The 24518-nt window shown below is 45.5% G+C and overlaps 1 protein-coding gene across 1 annotated transcript in view; it reads right to left on the bottom strand.

Annotated features, from left to right (window-relative positions):
* Nucleotides 1–24518, bottom strand: part of LOC311121494 (solute carrier family 4 member 11-like) — a gene marked incomplete at both ends in the record, with an annotated part of 170904 nt that overhangs the window by 45233 nt on the left and 101153 nt on the right. The window contains 3 exons of the mRNA XM_084195976.1: nucleotides 77–190; nucleotides 5873–5998; nucleotides 13230–13314. Coding sequence (XP_084052102.1) covers nucleotides 77–190; nucleotides 5873–5998; nucleotides 13230–13314 — 325 coding nt within the window. The remainder of the gene's footprint in view (nucleotides 1–76; nucleotides 191–5872; nucleotides 5999–13229; nucleotides 13315–24518) is intronic.

Here is a 24518-nt window from a genome sequence, read left to right as displayed (position 1 = left end):
GAAGAGGAGAGAGACCTACCACTGATGAAGAAGAGGAGAGCGACCTACCGCTGATGAAGAAGAGAGAGAGACCTACCGCTGATGAAGATGGCCAATGGAGCCGTGGTCAAAGGGATGACCAACGGTGACCCAGCGAAAAGAGAATAGATTATTCCTCCTATACTTTGGCCGATAATGGTCTTCTGGACATCTGAAAAGACACATACAGAGTCAGGTGTGTGTTTGTGTGAATTAATTAATTAAATAATTGAATTGAATTAATTAATGTTTATTTTATTTTTTTGTGTCAAATCGCCAAATTGGCAACCCATATGGGATTAATTGACACAAAAAACAAACAGTACAATAATTCACTGTGGTAATTAAATGATCATTCTTCTTCTGGTGTTCTTTGCATTGCGAATCGCATAAAGAGTGAAAAAATGTAAAGTGAAAATCAATACATAATAGTAAATAAGGTCCAAACAATAATTACATCCCTAGAGCAGTAAAATAATATACATACACACTGTAAATATACATTTTATATACACATACATACAGTTGAAGTCAGAAGTTTACATACACTTAGGTTTGGAGTCATTAAAACTTGTTTTTCAACCACTCCACAAATTTCTTGTTAACAAACTATAGTTTTGGCAAGTCGGTTAGGACATCTACTTTGTGCATGACACAAGTAATTTTTCCAACAATTGTTGTTTACAGACAGATTATTTCACTTATAATTCACTGTATCACAATTCCATTGGGTCAGAAGTTTACATACACTAAGTTGACTGTGCCTTTAAACAGCTTGGAAAATTCCAGAAAATGATGTCATGGCTTTAGAAGCTTCTGATAGGCTAATTTACATTTTTTGAGTCAATTGGAAGTGTACCTGTGGATGTATTTCAAGGCCTACCTTCAAACTCAGTGCCTATTTGCTTGACATCATGGGAAAATCAAAAGTAATCAGCCAAGACCTCAGAAAAGAAATTGTAGACCTCCACAAGTCTGGTTCATCCTTGGGATCAATTTCCAAACACCTGAAGGTACCACGTTCATCTGTACAAACAATAGTACGCAAGTATAAACACCATGGGACCACGCAGCCATCATACCGCTCAGGAAGGAGGAGGAAGGAGACGCGTTCTGTCTCCTAGAGATTAATGTACTTTGGTGCGAAAAGTGCAAATCAATCCCAGAACAACAGCAAAGGACCTTGTGAAGATGCTGGAGGAAACATGTACAAAGTATCTATATCCACAGTAAAAGGAGTCCTATATCGACATAACCTGAAAAGTCGCTCAGTAAGGAAGAAGCCACTGCTCCAAAACCGCCATAAAAAAGCCAGACTACGGTTTGCAACTGCACATGGGGACAAAGATCGTACTTTTTGGAGTAATGTCCTCTGGTCTGATGAAACAAAATAGAACTGTTTGGCCATAATGACCGTTGTTATGTTTGGAGGAAAAAGGGGGTCGCTTGCAAGCCGAAGAACACCATCCAAACCGTGAAGCACGGAGGTGGCAGCATCATGCTGTGGGGGTGCTTTGCTGCAGGAGGGACTGGTGCACTTCACAAAATAGATGGCATCATGAGGAAGGAAAATAATGTGGTTATATTGAAGCAACATCTCAAGACATCAGTCAGCAAGTTAAAGCTTGGTCGCAAATGGGTCTTCCAAATGGACAATGACCCCAAGCATACTTCCAATGTTGTGGCAAAATGGCTTAAGGACAACAAAGTCAAGGTATTGGAGTGGCCATCACAAAACCCTGACCTCAATTCTATAGAAAAGTTGTTGGCAGAACTGAAAAAGCATGTGTGAGCAAGGAGGCCTACAATCCTGGCTCAGTTACACCAGCTCTGTCAGGAGGAATGGGCCAAAATTCACCCAATCTATTGTGGGAAGCTTGTGGAAGGATACCCGAAATGTTTGACGTAAGTTAAACAATGTAAAGGCAATGCTACCAAATACTAATTGAGTGTATGTAAACTTCTGACCCACTGGGAATGTGATGAAAGAAATAAAAGCGGAAATAAATCATTCTCTCTACTATTATTCTGACATTTCACATTCTTAAAATAAAGTGGTGATCCTAACTGACCTAAGACAGGGCATTTTTACTAGGATTAAATGTCAGGAATTGTGAAAAACTGAGTTAAAATGTATTTGGGTAAGGTGTACATAAACTTCCGACTTCAACTGTACATACACACTGTATATATACACATACATACACATACATACACACTGTATATATACATACAGTGGGGAAAAAAAGCATTTAGTCAGCCACCAATTGTGCAAGTTCTCCCACTTAAAAAGATGAGAGAGGCCTGTAATTTTCATCATAGGTACACGTCAACAAAAATCCAGATAATCATATTGTATGATTTTTAAGTAATTAATTTGCATTTTATTGCATGACATAAGTATTTGATCACCTACCAAGCAGTAAGAATTCCGGCTCTCACAGACCTGTTAGTTTTTCTTTAAGAAGCCCTCCTGTTCTCCACTCATTACCTGTATTAACAGCACCTGTTTGAACTCGTTACCTGTATAAAAGACACCTGTCCACACACTCAATCAAACAGACTCCAACCTCTCCACAATGGCCAAGACCAGAGAGCTGTGTAAGGACATCAGGGATACAATTGTAGACCTGCACAAGGCTGGGATGGGCTACAGGACAATAGGCAAGCAGCTTGGTGAGAAGGCAACAACTGTTGGCGCAATTATTAGAAAATGGAAGAAGTTCAAGATGACGGTCAATCACCCTCGGTCTGGGGCTCCATGCAAGATCTCACCTCGTGGGGCATCAATGATCATGAGGAAGGTGAGGGATCAGCCCATAACTACACGGCAGGACCTGGTCAATGACCTGAAGAGAGCTGGGACCACAGTCTCAAAGAAAACCATTAGTAACACACTACGCCGTCATGGATTAAAATCCTGCAGCGCACGCAAGGTCCCCCTGCTCAAGCCAGCGCATGTCCAGGCCCGTCTGAAGTTTGCCAATGACCATCTGGATGTTCCAGAGGAGAAATGGGAGAAGGTCATGTGGTCTGATGAGACAAAAATAGAGCTTTTTGGTCTAAATTCCACTCGCCGTGTTTGGAGGAAGAAGAAGGATGAGTACAACCCCAAGAACACCATCCCAACCGTGAAGCGTGGAGGTGGAAACATCATTCTTTGGGGATGCTTTTCTGCAAAGGGGACAGGACGACTGCACCGTATTGAGGGGAGGATGGATGGGGCCATGTATCGTGAGATCTTGGCCAACAACCTCCTTCCCTCAGTAAGAGCATTGAAGATGGGTCGTGGCTGGGTCTTCCGGCATGACAACGACCCGAAACACACAGCCAGGGCAACTAAGGAGTGGCCCCGTAATAAGCATCTCAAGGTCCTGGAGTGGCCTTGCCAGTCTCCAGACCTGAACCCAATAGAAAATCTTTGGAGGGAGCTGAAAGTCCGTATTGCCCAGCGACAGCCCCGAAACCTGAAGGATCTGGAGAAGGTCTGTATGGAGGAGTGGGCCAAAATCCCTGCTGTAGTGTGTGCAAACCTGGTCAAGACCTACAGGAAACGTATGATCTCTGTAATTGCAAACAAAGGTTTCTGTACCAAATATTAAGTTCTGCTTTTCTGATGTATCAAATACTTATGTCATGCAATAAAATGCAAATTAATTACTTAAAAATCATACAATGTGATTTTCTGGATTTTTGTTTTAGATTCCGTCTCTCACAGTTGAAGTGTACCTATGATAAAAAATTACAGACCTCTACATGCTTTGTAAGTAGGAAAACCTGCAAAATCGGCAGTGTATCAAATACTTGTTCTCCCCACTGTACATACATACACACTGTATATATACATACATACATACACACTGTATATATACATACATACATACATACATACATACATACATACATACATACATACATACATACATACATACATACATACATACATACATACATACATACATACATACACACTGTATATATACATACATACATACATACATACATACATACATACATACATACATACATACATACATACATACATACATACATACATACATACATACATACATACATACATACATACATACATACATACATACATACATACATACATACATACATACATACACACTGTATACATACATACATACATACATACATACATACATACATACATACATACATACATACATACATACATACATACATACATACATACATACATACATACATACATACATACATACATACATACATACATACATACATACATACACACACTGTATATATACATACATACATACATACATACATACATACATACATACATACATACATACATACATACATACATACATACATACATACATACATACATACACACTGTATACATACATACATACATACATACATACATACATACATACATACATACATACATACATACATACATACATACATACATACATACATACATACATACATACATACATACATACATACATACATACATACATACATACATACATACACACACACTGTATATATACATACATACATACATACATACATACATACATACATACATACATACATACATACATACATACATACATACATACATACATACATACATACATACATACATACACACTGTATACATACACACTGTATACATACATACATACATACATACATACATACATACATACATACATACATACATACATACATACATACATACATACATACATACATACATACATACATACATACATACATACATACATACATACATACACACTGTATACATACATACATACATACATACATACATACATACATACATACATACATACATACATACATACATACATACATACATACATACATACATACATACATACATACATACATACATACATACATACATACATACACACACACTGTATATATACATACATACATACATACATACATACATACATACATACATACATACATACATACATACATACATACATACATACATACATACATACATACATACATACATACATACATACATACATACATACATACATACATACATACATACACACTGTATACATACATACATACATACATACATACATACATACATACATACATACATACATACATACATACATACATACATACATACATACATACATACATACATACATACATACATACATACATACATACATACATACATACATACATACATACATACATACATACACACACTGTATATATACATACATACATACATACATACATACATACATACATACATACATACATACATACATACATACATACATACATACATACATACATACATACATACATACATACATACATACATACATACATACATACATACATACATACATACATACACACTGTATACATACATACATACATACATACATACATACATACATACATACATACATACATACATACATACATACATACATACATACATACATACATACATACATACATACATACATACATACATACATACATACATACATACACAGATAAAAAAAGAAAGAAAAAAATGAAACAGAAGGAGGAGATTCATCTGGGAGACAAGCCTCTACACAATCTCACACACACACACGTACCATTTACCACATAGAAGCTAAATATCTTTATAATTTAATTATAGGTAGCCCTTTTTCTTTTATTCCAGGCTTCATCTAAATATTCTGCAAACGGAAATACACATTGGACAAAAAGCCATTTTAGTTTCTCCTTATCGCTCAGCCACATAACGTGTGTGTTTGCGTGTGTCCGAGTCCGTGGCCGTGTATACCAATCTCTCCCCGTGTTCTCTCATCGTTGAGTGAGCCGAAAGCGATGGCAGGGAGGAGGATAGCAATGTACAGGAAGATAGTTGTTGTCATGTACTTCAGTACAGTCTTATTACTGCCTACTATACCTGGGGAGAGAGGGAGGAGAAGGTGGAGAGGAGGAGGAGGAGGAGAGGAGGAGTAGAGGGAGGAGGAGGGGAGGAGGAGGAAGAGGAGGAGGAGGAGAGGGAGGAGGAGGAGGAGGAGGAGGAGGAGGAGGAGGAGAGGAGGAGGATAGGAGGAGGAGGAGGAGAGTAGGTGGAGGAGGAGAGGAGAGGAGAGGAGAGGAGAGGAGAGGAGAGGAGAGGAGAGGAGAGGAGAGGAGAGGAGAGGAGAGGAGAGGAGAGGGAGGAGGAGGCGGAGGAGGATAGGAGGAGGAGGAGGAGAGGGAGGAGGAGAAGGAGGAGGAGGAGGAGCAGGAGGAGGAGAGGAGAGGGAGGAGGAGGAGGAGGAGGAGAGGAGAGGGAGGAGGAGGAGGAGAGGAGAGGGAGGAGGAGGAGGAGGAGGAGAGGAGAGGGAGGAGGAGGAGGAGGAGAGGAGAGGAGGAGGAGGCTAGGTGTCAACTCAAAAACTCAATAGACCTACTTGCTTCAATTACCCTGATTAGGAATACACACAGTAACATACTGTTGTTCTATCTAGAATGGAGTTAATATACAGTATATACACACTACGGGTCAAAGGTTTGGACACACCTAGCTGCTTTTTCTTTATTTTTACTATTTTCTACATTTTAGAATAATAGTGAAGACATCAAAACTATGAAGTAACACATATGGAATCACGTATTAACCAAAAAAGTGTTAAACATTGTCACGATGTTAGAAATGGTGTGGTGTGGAATCAGGCGCAGAAGCAGAGAGACAGTCCAACAAGGCTTTACTGGAGAGTGCAAAATAATCCAAAAACAGCCAGAGGCCAAAAGACGCACACAGGCGTCCAAACACGAGCGCACAACACAGGGCGCAAAACTCTCCTCAACCGAGGAGGAAGCTAATTAGCAAATGGCGTGCCGAAACACGGGACACGCATAAACACCTGACACAAAACAATTACACACAACACTACACTAACAACAAGGAAACTAAATAGGGTGCTTAATGAGACATAACACAAGACAGGTGTGGCTAACAGACAGAACTAATCAAAACAGGAAACATGGAGCGGTGGCAGCTAGTACTCCGGAGACGACGACCGGCGAAACCCGCCCGAACAAGGAGGAGGAGCTGCCTCGGCCGAAACCGTGACAGTACCCCCCCCTTGACGCGCGGCTCCAGCCGCGCGCCGCCTCCGGCCTCGGGGACGCCCAGGAGGACGTGGAGCAGGGCGCGTAGGATGACCACGATGGAATTCGGTCATCAGGGACGGATCCAGAATGTCCCTCCTCGGCACCCAGCACCGCTCCTCCGGACCGTACCCCTCCCACTCCACGAGATATTGGAGACCCCCCATCCGGCGTCTCGAATCCAGGATGGTCCGAACAGTGTACGCCGGAGCCCCCTCGATCTCCAACGGGGGCGGAGGAGTCTCCTCAATCTCGAAGTCCTGGAGTGGACCAGCTACCACCGGCCTGAGGAGAGACACATGGAATGAGGGGTTAATATTCTTGTAATCAATAGGTAGTTCTAACCTGTAACACACCTCATTCAATCTCCTCAGGACTTTAAAAGGCCCCACAAACCGCTGACCCAGCTTCCGGCAGGGCAGGCGGAGGGGTAGGTTTCTGGTTGAGAGCCAGACTCGATCTCCAGGTGCGTACACTGGCCCCTCACTGCGGTGTAGGTCGGCGCTCGTCTTCTGTCGACGTATGGCACGCTGCAGATGGACGTGAGCAGCGTTCCACGTCTCCTCCGAGCGCCGTACCCACTCATCCACAGCGGGGGCCTCGATCTGGCTCTCATGCCACGGTGCCAGAACCGGCTGGTACCCTAATACACACTGAAAAGGGGTTAGTCTAGTGGAGGAGTGGCGGAGAGAGTTCTGTGCCATCTCGGCCCAGGGCACATATCTCGCCCACTCCTCCGGCCGGCCCTGACAATATGACCTCAGAAACCTACCCACATCCTGGTTAACTCTTTCGACCTGCCCATTACTTTCCGGGTGGTAACCCGAGGTAAGGCTCACCGAGACCCCCAAACGTTCCATAAATGCTCTCCAGACTCTGGAGGTAAACTGAGGGCCTCGATCGGACACTATATCCTCGGGTACCCCGTAATGCCGGAAGACGTGAGTGAATAGAGCCTCAGCGGTCTGTAGGGCAGTAGGAAGACCCGGCATGGGAAGGAGACGACAGGCCTTAGAGAACCGATCCACAACGACCAGGATGGTGGTATTCCCCTGTGAGGAGGGAAGATCGGTAACAAAATCCACCGATAGGTGAGACCAGGGTCGTCGTGGAACGGGCAGGGGCTGTAATTTACCCCTGGGCAAGTGTCTGGGTGCCTTACACTGGGCACACACTGAGCAGGAGGAGACATAAACCCTCACATCCCTGGCTAACGTTGGCCACCAGTACTTCGTACTAAGGCAGTGCACTGTCCGACCAATACCCGGATGTCCAGAGGAGGGAGACGTGTGAGCCCAATAAATCAACCGATCCCGGACCTCGAGCGGGACGTACGTCCGACCCACCGGACACTGTGGAGGACTAGGGTCGGTACGTAACGCCCGCTCGATCTCCGCATCGACCTCCCACACCACCGGTGCCACCAGACAAGACTCCGGTAGTATGGGAATGGACTCCACGCACCTCTCCTCCGCGTCATACCGGCGGGACAGAGCATCTGCCTTCCCGTTCTGGGACCCAGGGATGTAAGTGATCTTAAACACAAACCGGGCGAGAAACATAGTCCATCGAGCCTGGCGAGGATTCAGTCTCCTAGCTGCCCGAATATATTCCAGGTTACGGTGATCGGTCAGAATGAGAAAAGGGTGCTGAGCCCCCTCAAGCCAATGCCTCCACACCTTTAGGGCCTGTACTACGGCTAACAGCTCCCTGTCCCCCACGTCATAATTCCGCTCCGCCGGACTGAGCTTCTTAGAATAAAAAGCACAGGGGCGGAGCTTAGGTGGTGTACCCGAGCGTTGAGATAGAACGGCCCCAATACCGGCCTCAGACGCGTCCACCTCAACTTGGAAAGGTAAAGTGGGATCCGGGTGCGCCAACACCGGAGCCGAGGTAAACAGGTCCTTCAGTCTCCCAAAAGCCCTGTCCGCCTCAGCCGACCACTGCAAGCGCACCGGACCCCCCTTCAGAAGAGACGTAATGGGAGCTGCCACCTGTCCAAAACCCCGGATAAACCTCCGGGAGTAATTCGCAAAACCCAAAAACCGCTGCACCTCCTTAACCGTCGTTGGGGTTTGCCAATTACGCACGGCGGACACTCGGTCCACCTCCATTCTCACTCCTGACGCAGACAACTGGTAACCCAAAAAGGAAACTGACTCCTGAAAGAACAGACATTTCTCAGCCTTGACATACAGGTCATGCTCCAACAGTCTCCTCAATACCCTGCGCACCAGGGCTACATGCTCGGCCCGAGTAGAACTGTACACAAGAATATCATCGATGTACACCACCACTCCCTGCGCCTGCATGTCCCGGAAAATTTCATCTACAAACGATTGGAAGACTGATGGAGCATTCATTAACCCATATGGCATGACGAGATACTCGTAATGGCCGGAGGTAGTACTAAATGCTGTCTTCCACTCATCGCCCTCCCTAATGCGCACCAACTTATATGCGCTCCTGAGGTCCAATTTTGTGAAGAACCGTGCCCCGTGCAATGACTCCGTCATAGTCCCAATCAGCGGAAGTGGATAACTATATTTAACAGTCACCTGATTGAGACCGCGGTAGTCAATACACGGACGCAGACCTCCATCCTTCTTCTTCACAAAAAAGAAGCTCGAGGACGCGGGAGAAGTAGAGGTCCGTATGTATCCCTGTCTCAGAGACTCGGCAATGTAAGTTTCCATTGCCCTTTTCTCCTCCTGTGACAAAGGATACACATGGCTCCGCGGAAGCGCGGCTCCTGTCTGGAGGTCTATCGCACAATCCCCCTGTCTATGAGGTGGCAATCGTGCCGCTCGGGTTTTACTAAACACGAGTGCCAAATCCTCATACTCAGGAGGAATGTGCAGTGCTGACATCTGGTTCGGACTTTCCACCGAGGTCGCCCCTACGGAAACACCCAGACATAACCCCTCACACTGAGCAGACCACCCTTTAAGAGCCTTCTCTCGCCACGAAATAGTAGGATCATGGGTAGTCAACCAGGGAAGCCCCAGTACCACCGGATACGCAGGAGAGTCAATCAGATAGAGTTGAATCATCTCCTCATGACCCCCCTGCGTCATCATCCTAAGTGGCGCTGTGAGCTCCCCAACCCACCCAGATCCTAACGGACGACTATCTAAGGCATGTACGGGGAAAGGCTTATCGACTGGAAGGAGGGGAATCCCTAACTTAACACAGAATTTACGATCTATAAAATTCCCAGCTGCGCCTGAATCGACTAGCGCCTTATGCTGGGAACGAGGTGCAACCTGTGGAAAACAAACAGGTAATGTAAAGTGGACGACAGAAAGCTCTGGGTAAGTAGGGCGCCTACTCACCTGGGAGAACTCCCCACTGTATGGCCTGCCATCTCCCTCCTCAGAGGACCCTCCCCAGCACCTAGCCGCGGTGTGCCCTCCGCGGCCACACCTGGTGCAGGAGACTGCCCCCCTCGGGTTCCTACCTCGTCTCCCTCTAGCGCCAGCCCCTCCAAGCTCCATCGGACTCTGCTCGGAGGCGCTGGAGGGTGGAATGGGAGGCCCCCATCTGGGACGTCCGCGAGTCGTGAGTAGGTTGTCCAGACGAATAGCCATGTCCACAAGCTGGTCGAACGTTAATGTAGCGTCCCTACACGCTAACTCCCTGCGGACGTCCTCCCTAAGGCTACACCTAAAGTGGTCTATGAGGGCCTTCTCATTCCACCCCGCATCAGCCGCTAGAGTCCGGAACTCCAGCGCAAACTCTTGTACGCTCCTCATCCCCTGTCGGAGGTGGAATAGACGTTCCCCCGCCGCTCTTCCCTCTGGTGGATGGTCAAAGACCGCACGGAAACGGCGGGAGAACTCCGCATAGGTGACTGTGGCGGAGTCTATTCCCCTCCATTCGGCGTTGGCCCACTCCAACGCCTTGCCGGTGAGACAGGAGATGAGGGCGGAACGCTCTCGTATCCCGAGGGCGCCGGGTGTATGGTGGCCAGGTAGAGCTCCACTTGCAAAAGGAACCCCTGACACCCGGCAGCGGAGCCGTCGTACGCCCTCGGGAGCGAGAGCCGAATTCCACTGGGTTCCGGTAGAGGGGTGGGCTGGTTGTCTGGTGGTGAAGGAGCGACAGGTGGGGCTGTGGGAACACCGCTGGTCTCCCATCGCCGAAGGGTGTCCATGACGCCCTCCAAAGCGTGCCCGATCCGATTGATGCGGTGCTCTTGTCCCAGGAGACGTTCCTCCACGCTGTCGACGTGTGCTCCTGCTGATTCCATATCTTGGTGTGTAATTCTGTCACGATGTTAGAAATGGTGTGGTGTGGAATCAGGCGCAGAAGCAGAGAGACAGTCCAACAAGGCTTTACTGGAGAGTGCAAAATAATCCAAAAACAGCCAGAGGCCAAAAGACGCACACAGGCGTCCAAACACGAGCGCACAACACAGGGCGCAAAACTCTCCTCAACCGAGGAGGAAGCTAATTAGCAAATGGCGTGCCGAAACACGGGACACGCATAAACACCTGACACAAAACAATTACACACAACACTACACTAACAACAAGGAAACTAAATAGGGTGCTTAATGAGACATAACACAAGACAGGTGTGGCTAACAGACAGAACTAATCAAAACAGGAAACATGGAGCGGTGGCAGCTAGTACTCCGGAGACGACGACCGGCGAAACCCGCCCGAACAAGGAGGAGGAGCTGCCTCGGCCGAAACCGTGACAAACATATCAAATCAAATTTTATATTTGAGATTCTTCAAATAGCCACCCTTTGCCTTGATGACAGCTTTGCACACTCTTGGCATTCTCTCAACCAGCTTCATGAGGTAGTCACCTGGAATGCATTTCAATTAACAGGTGTGCCTTCCTAAAAGTTAATTTGTGGAATTCCTTCTTAATGCGTTAGAGCCAATCAGTTGTGTTGTGACAAGGTAGAGGGGGTATATAGAAGATTGCACTATTTGGTAAAAGACCAAGTCCATATTATGGCAAGAACAGCTCAAATAAGCAAAGAGAAACGACAGTCCATCATTACTTTAAGACATGAAGGTCAGTCAACATGGAACATTTCAAGAACTTTAAAAGTTTCTTCAAGTGCAGTCCCAAAAACCATGGAAGACCCAGAGTTACCGTTGCTGCAGAGGATAAGTTCATTAGAGTTACCAGCCTCAGAAATTGCAGCCCAAATAAATGCTTCAGAGTTCAAGTAACAGACACATCTCAACATCAACTGTTCAGAGGAGACTGTGTGAATCAGGCCTTCATGGTCGAATTGCTGCAAAGAAACCACTACTAAAGGACACCAATAAGAAGAAGAGACTTGCTTGGTCCAAGAAACACGAGCAATGGACATTAGACTAGTGGAAATTTGTCCTTTGGTCTGGAGTCCAAATTTGAGATTTCTGGTTCCAACCGCCGTGTCTTTGTGAGATGCGGTGTGGGTGAACGGATGATCTCCGCATGTGTATTTCCCACCGTAAAGCATGAAGGAGGAGGTGTGATGGTGTGGGGTTGCTTTGCTGGTGACACTGTCTGTGATTTATTTTGAATTCAAGGCACACTTAACCAGCATGGCTACCACAGCATTCTGCAGCGATACGCCATCCCATCTCGTTTGGGCTTAATGGGACAATCATTTGTTTTTCAACAGGACTATGACCCAACACACCTCCAGGCTGTGTAAGGGCTATTTGACCAAGAAGGAGAGTGATGGAGTGCTGCAGCAGATGACCTGGCCTCCACAATCCCCCGACCTCAACCCAATTGAGATGGTTTGGGATGAGTTTGATTTGTTTAATACTTTTTTTTGGTTACTACATGATTCCATATGTGTTATTTCATAGTTTTGATGTCTTCACTATTATTCTACAATGTAGAAAATAGTAAAAATAAAGAAAAACCCTTGAATGAGTAGGTGTCCAAACTTTTGACAGGTATATATATATATATAAAATATAGTAATTGAAAATCTGAGAATAATGCAGTGAGAGACGCACCACTGAGGTGTTGACAGAAAAAACGGATTATCAAAGGAGTTTGGCCCAGCCTACCATCTGTGAAGTCTGAGGAGTAAAGTGGCAGTCTGCGACACAGGTCTTCATAAATCCCCCGCCCGGCCCTGAAGAAGTCTTTACACTGGAGAAACACAGGAGGGTTACAAATAAAAGTCAAAAGCAAAGAATTTCTATATGAACCTACAGTTGAAGTCGAAAGTTCACATACACCTTACCCAAATACATTTAAACTCAGTTTTTCACACTTCCCAACATTTAATCCTAGTAAAAATGCCCTGTTTTAGGTCAGTTAGGATCACCACTTTATTTTAAGAATGTGAAATGTCATAATAATAGTAGAGAGAATGATTTATTTAAGCTTTTATTTCTTTCATCACATTCCCAGTGGGTCAGAAGTTTACATATGCTCAATTAGTACTTGCCTTTAAATTCTTTAACTTGGGTCTAACGTTTCGGGTAGCCTTCCACAAGCTTCCCACAATAGGTTTGGTGAATTTTGGCCCATTCCTCCTGACAGAGCTGGTGTAACTGAGTAAGGTTTGTAGGCCTCCTTGCTCGCACATGCTTTTCCAGTTCTGCCCACATATTTTCTATAGGATTGAGGTCAGGGCTTTGTGATGGCCACTCCAATACCTTGACTTTGTTGTCCTTAAGCCATTTTGCCACAACTTTGGAAGTATGCTTGGGGTCATTGTCAATTTGGAAGACCCATTTGCAACCAAGCTTTAACTTCCTGACTGATGTCTTGAGATGTTGCTTCAATATATCCACATAATTTTCCTTCCTCATGATGCCATCTATTTTGTGAAGTGCACCAGTCCCTCCTGCAGCAAAGCACCCCCACAGCATGATGCTGTGGGGGTTCTTCCTTGCTGATTTCTTCCTTGCTGAGCGCCCTTTCAGGTTATGTCGATATAGGACTCGTTTTACTGTGGATATAGATACTTTTGTACCGGTTTCCTCCAGCATCTTCACAAGGTCCTTTGCTGTTGTTCTGGGATTGATTTGCACTTTTCGCACCAAAGTACGTTCATCTCTAGGAGACAGAACGCGTCTCCTTCCTGAGCGGTATGGCGGCTGTGTGGTCCCATGGTGTTTATACTTGCGGACTATTGTTTGTACAGATGAACGTGGTACCTTCAGGCCTTTGGAAATTGCTCCCAAGGATAAACCAGACTTGTGGAGGTCTACAATTTTTCTTCTGAGGTCTTGGCTGATTTCTTTTGATTTTCCCATGATGTCAAGCAAAGAGGCACTGAGTTTGAAGGTAGGCCTTGAAATACATCCACAGGTACACCTCCAATTGACTTGATTATGTCAATTAGCGTATCAGAAGCTTCTAAAGCCATGACATAATTTTCTGGAATTTTCCAAGCTGTTTAAAGGCACAGTCAAATTAGTGTATGTAAACTTCTGACCCAATGGAATTGTGATACAGTGAATTATAAGTGAAATAATCTGTCTGTAAACAGTTGTTGGAAAATGTACTTGTGTCATGCAAAGTAGATGTCCTAACCGACTTGCCAAAACTATAGTTTGTTAACAAGAAATGTGTGAAGTGGTTGAAAAACAAGTTTTAATGACTCCAACCTAAGTGTATGTAAACTTCCGACTTCAACTGTATATTTACTTGTTATAAACTTATATTTACAGGCAAAAAATGGTATATGTATATTTGAAGTAAAAGTTAAATGGTTAGAGGTCCCCTTATTCTGGTAGACTATGGGCCTGTCCCACATGGTAGTCTATTCCATATTATATATATATACAGTGCCCTCCACTATTATTGGCACCCCTGTTTAAGATGTGGTCGAAGACTTCCAAAAATGCTCCTTTTTTTTTAAACAACATAGAACCCAAATGCAAAAAAAGAGAAAAATCCAACCTTTTATTTAAGCACATTACTTTGGTGTAAAAAAAAAAAAATCACACATTTAGAAAAAAAAAACTTGAAATCATGTGTCCCACAATTTTTGGCACCCCTGATGTTAATACTTTGTACAACCCCCTTTTGCCAACAAGACAGCACTTAATCTCCTCCTATAACATTTCACAAGATTGGAGAACACAGAGAGAGGGATCATCCAGTGTCCTGGGTCCTCTCTTATGCACTCTCCTCTTTAGCTCGCCCCACAGGTTTTCGATTGGGTTGAGGTCTGGGGACTGAGATGGCCATGGGAGGACCTTGAGTTTGTGACTGCTGAACCATTTTTGTGTAGATTTTGCCACATGTTTTGGATCATTATCCTGTTGAAAGACCCAATGACGACCCATCTTCAGCTTTCTGGCAGAGGCCATCAGGTTTTTATTTAAAATGTCCTGGTAGTTCAAAGCGTTCATAATGCCATGCACCCTAACAAGGTTCCCAGGGCCTTTGGAAGAGAAACAGGCCCACAGCATCACAGATCCTCCACCATACTTCACGGTGGGCATGAGGTGCTTTTTGGCATACTCATTTTTTGTTTTACGCCAGACCCACTTAGAGTGTTTGTTGCCAAAAAGCTCAATCTTAGTCTCATCTGACCAAAGCACACGATCCCAGTTGAAGTCCCAGTGCCGCTTAGCAAACTCCAGACGTTTACGTTTGTGAGTGTTAGTGAGAAAAGGCTTTTTCCTTGCATGCCTCCCAAACAGCTTGTTGGCATGTAGAGAGCGTCTGATGGTTGTTTTGGAGACTTTGTGACCCCAAGATGTCACTCTTTGATGCAATTCTGTGACAGTGAGCTTAGGACTTTTTTTTACTTCTCTTACCATCCTCCTCACTGTGCGTTGTGGCAAGATAAACTTGGGACCTCTTCCAGCCTTGTTTGTCACTGTTCCAGTTGTTTTAAACTTCTTAATGATTCCTCTGACTGTAGATACGGGCAAGTTAAGGCGAGTGGCTATTTTCTTGTAGCCATTGCCTGACTTATGAAGGTCGACACAAATCTGCCTTACTTGAATGGTGTGTTCTCTTGTCTTTGCCATGTTGACAAATGGGTAAGAGAATTAGGCCTCTGTGTCACGTCATATTTATACCCCAGGGAAACAGGAAGTCATGAATTACTAATTACAAGTTCATAGATACCCTGACCAACTTTAGCAACTACAGAAAAATATATTTTTTTAAAAATCAATTAACATTTTCAGCGGAATTGTTAGGGGTGCCAATAATTGTGGGACACATGATTTCAAGTTTTTTTTTTTCTAAATGTGTGATTTTTTTTTTACCACCAAAGTAATGTACTTAAATAAAAGGTTGGATTTTTCTATTTTTTTTGCATTTGGATTCTATGTTGTTTAAAAAAAAATGAGAATTTTTGGAAGTCCTCGACCACATCTTAAACAGGGGTGCCAATAATAGTGGAGGGCACTGTATATATATATATATATATATATATATATATATATATATTAGGGGTGTAACGATTCGTTTTAACAACGATTCGATTTGTATCACGATTCGTGGTTGTCGATACGATTCAAGGACGATATTGGTTCATTTAGAACGATACGATCCGAAACGATTCAGTGACTTGAAATCGATTCAGTAACCTTTTAGCCAAAAATTCAACCAGTGTGACTGAAATAAATACCTGGATACTGGACAGTGCAGGTGAAGATTCCTAGATTCCTGTTTCTTGTAAGGACCGCAATGGTGGCTTGATAATTTCTCGCTCGTCGGCTTCTCCTCTGTCGTCCGCCATGCTATGTTTTGTTGTCTTGGCGCCTTTGCGCTGCTGCTGGCGCGGGGCGATGACGTCACGGATAGGCAGACTGAATCGAGTAATGTTTAAAGCCTTTATCATTAAAAGTGCTAAGAAAAAACATCCATATAAACAGGGGTGCACATAACCTTTTCAGTGAGTTACTCAGGTGAGTACCAGCAGATGGTGTCTGGTACTCACCCCATATGTAGCGTGGTCTTAATAAGTGCAGTCTTCCTCACTGTCCTCAGTGCCGCCACCACTGTCCTCTTCAGTGTCGCCCCCCACTGTCCTCTGCTTCAGCTTCCTGCATGGTAGATGATGAAGATGCTGCAGATGCACCTCCCTGTCCTTGGTTGAGCCTCCGATTAGCTGTCTCCGTCCACAGGTCAACAGCAGGCTTTGGGTCAAATGTCTCTGTGGTCTGCTTTGACAGGTGAATGTGCATCAGTGCTGAGAGACGAGCATGTGACAGACGAGATCTGTACTTTTTATTATGTTGAGATGTGAGAATCCCCTCTCACAAGCTGCACTGCTTAAAGGCAGTGTAAGAGACAGCTTAACCACCTTGTTGATGTTGGAGTAAGCATCTGGGTTACTTGTATTTACTATTTGGACCAAGTCATACACAGAAGAGGCTCCCAGGCGTTTTCCTGCCAGCTTTAAGCGCATCCATTCTGTCACAGTGGTATCTTTGTCAAGTTGCAAGGTGGCCTCATATTTCTTGAGAATGCTGCAAACTGTTGTGTTTCCAAAACTGTGGAGGTCTTGCATTTCCTGAGGCCATGTTGAAGGATCAAATACTAAGAATGACTTGAGGGAGTCATATCTGATTTCAAACTCTTCAATTAACCCCCTGAGTATTGTCTCTGTCAGCATCAGCATTGGAAACAGTGTGTGCCCTGTGGCTTTCACCATCAAGCAGAAATGTGAACTGTCCAATGGCCACCATGAGTTCATCCTTACATTCTCCAATGGTCAGCTTTTCCTTCTGAAACCTAATGGATGTGGTCTTCAAAATGTTGCAAATGTCAAGCATGTTTGACAGAAAGCACTGAAAACGCTCTGTGCAGATATGCTGCAAGTCACTGTTATCACTCGTAACCAGTTGCATTTTAATGGCTGGCAATAGTCTTGATATTTTTAACAGTGTTTCATGCCTCCATGCAGACCATCTGATATTATGAAACTTACCCAGCGTCACAAAGGAGATCCCATTTTCTTCACATAGCTTATTCAGTGCAGCAGTTTTTTTGCTCCACCTTTTTGTAAATAAAACTGCAGCAGCTTGACCACAGAGCGATGAAATGTCTCACAGTAAGGAACGTTGCGATCAGCTGATTTCGCGCAATTCTCCAGTGTGTGTGCGGTGCACAGAATGTGCACAAGGGAGTCTCCAACCGCAGCATGTTGCCGGAGTTTTGGCACAACGCCGTTGTAGATACAGTGGGGAAAAAAAGTATTTAGTCAGCCAACAATTGTGCAAGTTCTCCCACTTAAAAAGATGAGAGAGGCCTGTAATTTTCATCATAGGTACACGTCAATGATGACAGACAAAATGAGATTTTTTTTTCCAGAAAATCACATTGTAGGATTTTTAATGAATTTATTTGCAAATTATGGTGGAAAATAAGTATTTGGTCAATAACAAAAGTTTCTCAATACTTTGTTATATACCCTTTGTTGGCAATGACACAGGTCAAACGTTTTCTGTAAGTCTTCACAAGGTTTTCACACACTGTTGCTGGTATTTTGGCCCATTCCTCCATGCAGATCTCCTCTAGAGCAGTGATGTTTTGGGGCTGTCGCTGGGCAACACGGACTTTCAACTCCCTCCAAAGATTTTCTATGGGGTTGAGATCTGGAGACTGGCTAGGCCACTCCAGGACCTTGAAATACTTCTTACGAAGCCACTCCTTCGTTGCCCGGGCGGTGTGTTTGGGATCATTGTCATGCTGAAAGACCCAGCCACGTTTCATCTTCAATGCCCTTCCTGATGGAAGGAGGTTTTCACTCAAAATCTCACGATACATGGCCCCATTCATTCGTTCCTTTACACGGATCAGTCGTCCTGGTCCCTTTGCAGAAAAACAGCCCCAAAGTATGATGTTTCCACCCCCATGCTTCACAGTAGGTATGGTGTTCTTTGGATGCAACTCAGCATTCTTTGTCCTCCAAACACGACTAGTTGAGTTTTTACCAAAAAGTTCTATTTTGGTTTCATCTGACCATATGACATTCTCCCAATCCTCTTCTGGATCATCCAAATGCACTCTAGCAAACTTCAGACGGGCCTGGACATGTACTGGCTTAAGCAGGGGGACACGTCTGGCACTGCAGGATTTGAGTCCCTGGCGGCGTAGTGTGTTACTGATGGTAGGCTTTGTTACTTTGGTCCCAGCTCTCTGCAGGTCATTCACTAGGTCCCCCGTGTGGTTCTGGGATTTTTGCTCACCGTTCTTGTGATCATTTTGACCCCACGGGGTGAGATCTTGCGTGGAGTCCCAGATCGAGGGAGATTATCAGTGGTCTTGTATGTCTTCCATTTCCTAATAATTGCTCCCACAGTTGATTTCTTCAAACCAAGCTGCTTACCTATTGCAGATTCAGTCTTCCCAGCCTGGTGCAGGTCTACAATTTTGTTTCTGGTGTCCTTTGACAGCTCTTTGGTCTTGGCCATAGTGGAGTTTGGAGTGTGACTGTTTGAGGTTGTGGACAGGTGTCTTTTATACTGATAACAAGTTCAAACAGGTGCCATTACTACAGGTAACGAGTGGAGGACAGAGGAGCCTCTTAAAGAAGAAGTTACAGGTCTGTGAGAGCCAGAAATCTTGCCTGTTTGTAGGTGACCAAATACTTATTTTCCACCATAATTTGCAAATAAATTCATAAAAAATCCTACAATGTGATTTTCTGGATTATTTTTTCTCAATTCGTCCGTCATAGTTGACGTGTACCTATGATGAAAATGACAGGCCTCTCTCATCTTTTTAAGTGGGAGAACTTGCACAATTGGTGGCTGAATAAATACTTTTTTCCCCCACTGTACCTACGTTGACAGCAGCCCCGTCTGTAAACACAGCGACCAACTTTGTTGTCCAGTCATCCAAGCCTGTGTCCTGAAAAGTCTCACAAGTCCGTCTGTTATGGCCTGCGCAGTTCGGTCAGCACCCAATTCAATCAGTCCAATAAAGTCTGAAGTAAACTCTCCGTTGCTGGACACTGACACAATGTAAACGATTTCCTGCTCAGTTTTTGTGATGTCCTCAGATCCATCAAAAAGCAGCCCCCAAAATTCAGCAGACTGCAACTTGGCTCGTAACTCCCCGCTGATGGTGTGAGCGATGCTCTGCATGATCCGTGTGCCCCCTTCACGTGAATGATATGTATATATATTTACTCCTAGCCGCTTCAGTAAAGGAACATCCTCAGAATAGGAAGACATGGGACGTGCGTGTTTAGCTTTATGGAAGGCGAGGAGAAAAATATTAAACAGAGCTTGCCGCTGTTCTTCATTCAGCTTGTCTCGCCATCTGGCAAGTGGGCGACTGGACATTTCTTCTCGGCTAGCTTGTTTAGCAATGGCTTGCGCCACATTCGTGTGCTCCTTGCTCTTTTCATGTTTGTCAAATAAAGGATGGTTGAAATTCTTTGAGCCTTTATAAAATGCACTTGTTTTGTCTGCTAGATGTGGATTTGAGCGGCAAATCTTGCACCACATTTCAGTGCGCTCATCGTTAGCTTCAAGCCACTGCACATCTTGGAGCCACTTTTCCGAAAAAAGTATTTTCTTCGGCTCTGGCTCCAGTTGGCGTTTCTTTGTAGGTGGCGAAACGCCAAAGAAGCTGCTTAATGTCTGTTGCTTTTTGGAAATCCCTGACAGTAGTTGACAAGCAACATGTCATGTGTAAGGTTAGATGAGAAGATCGGTCAAGTACGCAAAGGCGCGTAGTAACACAAGTGGCATTACGCATTCCTGATTTTTGTCGCGCTTGCGTACCTGCGTACCAGTTATGTGCACCCCTGCATATAAAGTCTGACGTGCTTAAATCCAATGGGTTATTTCCTAGTATCGATACAATCGATTTATTACATTTTAAAACGATGTTAGATCGATATATGTTGTCCAAAAGGCCAACTCGCCGAGCACAGATCGATGTAGTTGGATCATAGGAATATAAATCGATACATCGATGTAGTAGATGGATCGTTACACCCCTAATATATATATATATATATATATATATATATATATATATATATATATATATATAGAGAGAGAGAGAGAGAGAGTGCTTTTTTATATATATAGTACTTTTAGTAGTTATAAATATAAATGCACTACTTTTAGTTCTGGTCTGGGGAATAGGTTGCCATTTGAGTACTGTTAGTTTCTGTTAGGAAGTTTCAGTACAAATGTATTATTGCAGACAGATCATTTGCTCCTTGGAAATGGGATTTTATTGTGGGGGAAAAATTCATTATGCGAGAAATGGCGGTGGAAACTCCTTTATGGGCAAATATTGATATACACTGAACAAAAATATGAACGCAACATGTAAAGTGTTGGGCCCATGTTTCATGAGCTAAAATAAAATATCCCAGACATTTTCCATATGCACAAAAAGCTTGATGTCTTAAGTTTTGAGTGAGGGTGTAATTGGCATGCTGAAACATTTCTTCACAAACTGTCAGAAAGCGTCTCAGGGAAGCTCATCTGCCTGCTCGTCGTCCTCACCAGGGTCATGACCTGACTGCAGTTTGGCATCGTAACCGACTTCAGTGGGCAAACGCTCACCTTCGATGGCCACTGGCACGCTGGAGAAGTGTGCTCTTCACGGATGAATCCTGGTTTCAACTGTACCGGGTAGATGGCAGACAGCGTGTATGGCGTCGTGTGGGTGAGCGGTTTGCTGATGTCAACGTTGTGAACAGAGTGCCCCATGGTGGCGGTGGGGTTATGGTATGGGCAGGCATAAGCTACGGACAACGATGGCAATTTGAATGCACAGAGATACCGTGACGAGATCCTGAGGCCCATTGTCGTGCCATTCATCCGCCGCCATCACCTCATGTTTCAGCATGATAATGCACGGCCCCATGTCACAAGGATCTGTACACAATTCCTTGAAGCTGAAAATGTCCCAGTTCTTCCATGGCCTGCATACTCAGACTCTCCCCTCTTCTCACCAGACCAATTGAACCTATGACTGCCCTATGGACCTCACCAGGGTACCTATGACTGCCCTATGGACCTCACCAGGGTACCTATGACTGGACTATGGACCTCACCAGGGTCCCTATGACTGCCCTATGGACCTCACCAGGGTACCTATGACTGCCCTATGGACCTCACCAGGGTACCTATGACTGCCCTATGGACCTCACCAGGGTACCTATGACTGCCCTATGGACCTCACCAGGGTACCTATGACTGGACTATGGACCTCACCAGGGTACCTATGACTGCCCTATGGACCTCACCAGGGTACCTATGACTGCACTATGGACCTCACCAGGGTACCTATGACTGGACTATGGACCTCACCAGGGTCCCTATGACTGGACTATGGACCTCACCAGGGTACCTATGACTGCACTATGGACCTCACCAGGGTACCTATGACTGCACTATGGACCTCACCAGGGTCCCTATGACTGGACTATGGACCTCACCAGGGTACCTATGACTGGACTATGGACCTCACCTGTCATGAGCCTCTCACTCCACCGGGTTACCACCTTATTTTCTTCCACTCTGCTCACCACTCTCTCTACTCAGCCTAACTAGCTCCACCTGTCCCTGCTCTGCTCTGCTCTAATTACTCTGCCAGCTGCGCTGCATTACCCACTACCTCTCCCAGTATTTAAGGCCCTGTCTTTCAGCTCTCCGGTGTCAGATCGTCTGCAAAGCTCACACCCGGAACCTGTTTGCTCGCGCTTCTGGCTCACCCTGGTTTTGTGACCCCGGACCTGCCTGATTTTTGGATACTCATCTGCCCCAGGAGATCCAGACCTGCTTCTGCCATTACGACTCCTGACTACTCTTCAATCCCGGTAACTCTGACCAGCCTTCTGCCTTGCTACTACGTATTTTGGATTTCCCTTGAACTGTACTGCTGCCTTGTTTCATTCCGCCCTGTTGTGTCTGTGTCTCCCCCCCCCCAGGACTTCTGGACCACCCACCACCGGCTTCATAGGACGCATCGCTGCCACTGGGGGGGGCACAGACCCAGCACATTGGACGGGATCCCTGTTACCCCTGGAGCCTTCATTCACTCCCTACTTCCCTTTTCCCTTAAGTTTAATAAACTTTCTGGTGTGACGCAATTGTGGTCCTCTGGTCGTCTGTCTGAACCGTGACAGTACGATCTGACCATTATGGACTCAGCGCACACTTTCCCCGACATGGAAACCGATGAGCATGAGCAGCAGTTCCAGCAGCAGCAACAACAACTCGCCATGATCATTCAACTCCTCACCAACCTGACCCCAGCCAGTCTGCCCACCAGCCCTGCCCCCGAGTTACCTGCCCCGGTCATTGCAGCCGCTGCTCCGGAACCCAAGATTGGAAACCCCGAGCGGTTCAACGGCGATTCAACCCAGGTCCGGCCATTCCTGACTAGCTGCCGACTTCAGTTCTCCTTGCAGCCAAGGACCTTCGCCACGGAGGGGGCTAAAGTTGGGTATGCCATCACTCACCTGACGGGCCGAGCTCGACTCTGGGGAACAGCAGAGTTCGAACGTCAAACCCCCGCATGTGCAACCTTCGACCTGTTTGCTGAGGAGATGCTGAGGGTGTTTGACCTGGATTCACCAACCGCAGAGGCGTCTCGTGAACTGTTCAGTATTCGACAAGGCAGACGTACAGTCGCAGACCATTCCATCGACTTCCGAACCCTGGCTAGACGAAGTTCTTGGAACACACCATCGTTGGTGGACGCGTTCTTCCATAGTTTGGCTGACTATATCAAGGACGAGTTGGTCTCCCATGAACTGCCTTCCACTCTTGATGAAGCCATCGCACTAACTGTCAGGATCGACAGAAGGATACAGACCCGTCGTCGTGAGAGGGGGCGCCAAGGTCCACCTACTACCGGCATTCGGAGAGATCCGACTGGGCTCCTGTCATCTACTGCCACTCACCCAGGTCAGCTTGATCAGTCTGAGCCTATGGAGATTGGGCGAGCCTCTCTCACTCCTGCAGAGCGCCAGCGACGCTTCACCTCAAACCTCTGCCTCTATTGTGGAGGTGATGGACATCGTGTGGTAACCTGCCCTTTAAAGGGCCGAAGCTCACCGGGCATAGGGGGAGTCCGGTTGAGTTCAATGACCATCCAGTCCTCCGACCGCAAACCCCTGCTGCAAGTTCACCTCCGCCTCTCTGACTCAACTCACACCCTGGCTGCTCTGGTGGATTCTGGCACCGAAGCCAACATAATGGACATCAAGCTGGCACGCCAACTGGGACTGGAGAACCTCCGTTTGACACCTCCTATTCCTGCCCGGGCACTGGACGGACACTTACTCGGATCGGTCACTCATGTCACGGCCCCGGTCTCGATGGGTCTGTCCGGAAACCATCAAGAGACTATCCAGTTTCACCTGCTCCCCTCTCCAGGCCAACCCCTCATCCTGG

Source organism: Coregonus lavaretus (genome assembly GCF_964263955.1).
Source record: "Coregonus lavaretus genome assembly, contig: HAP1_SCAFFOLD_404, whole genome shotgun sequence".
Classification (NCBI taxonomy): Eukaryota; Metazoa; Chordata; class Actinopteri; order Salmoniformes; family Salmonidae; genus Coregonus; species Coregonus lavaretus.
Note: the sequence above shows the minus strand (reverse complement) of the source record. Positions and strands in the feature narration are given on the sequence as shown.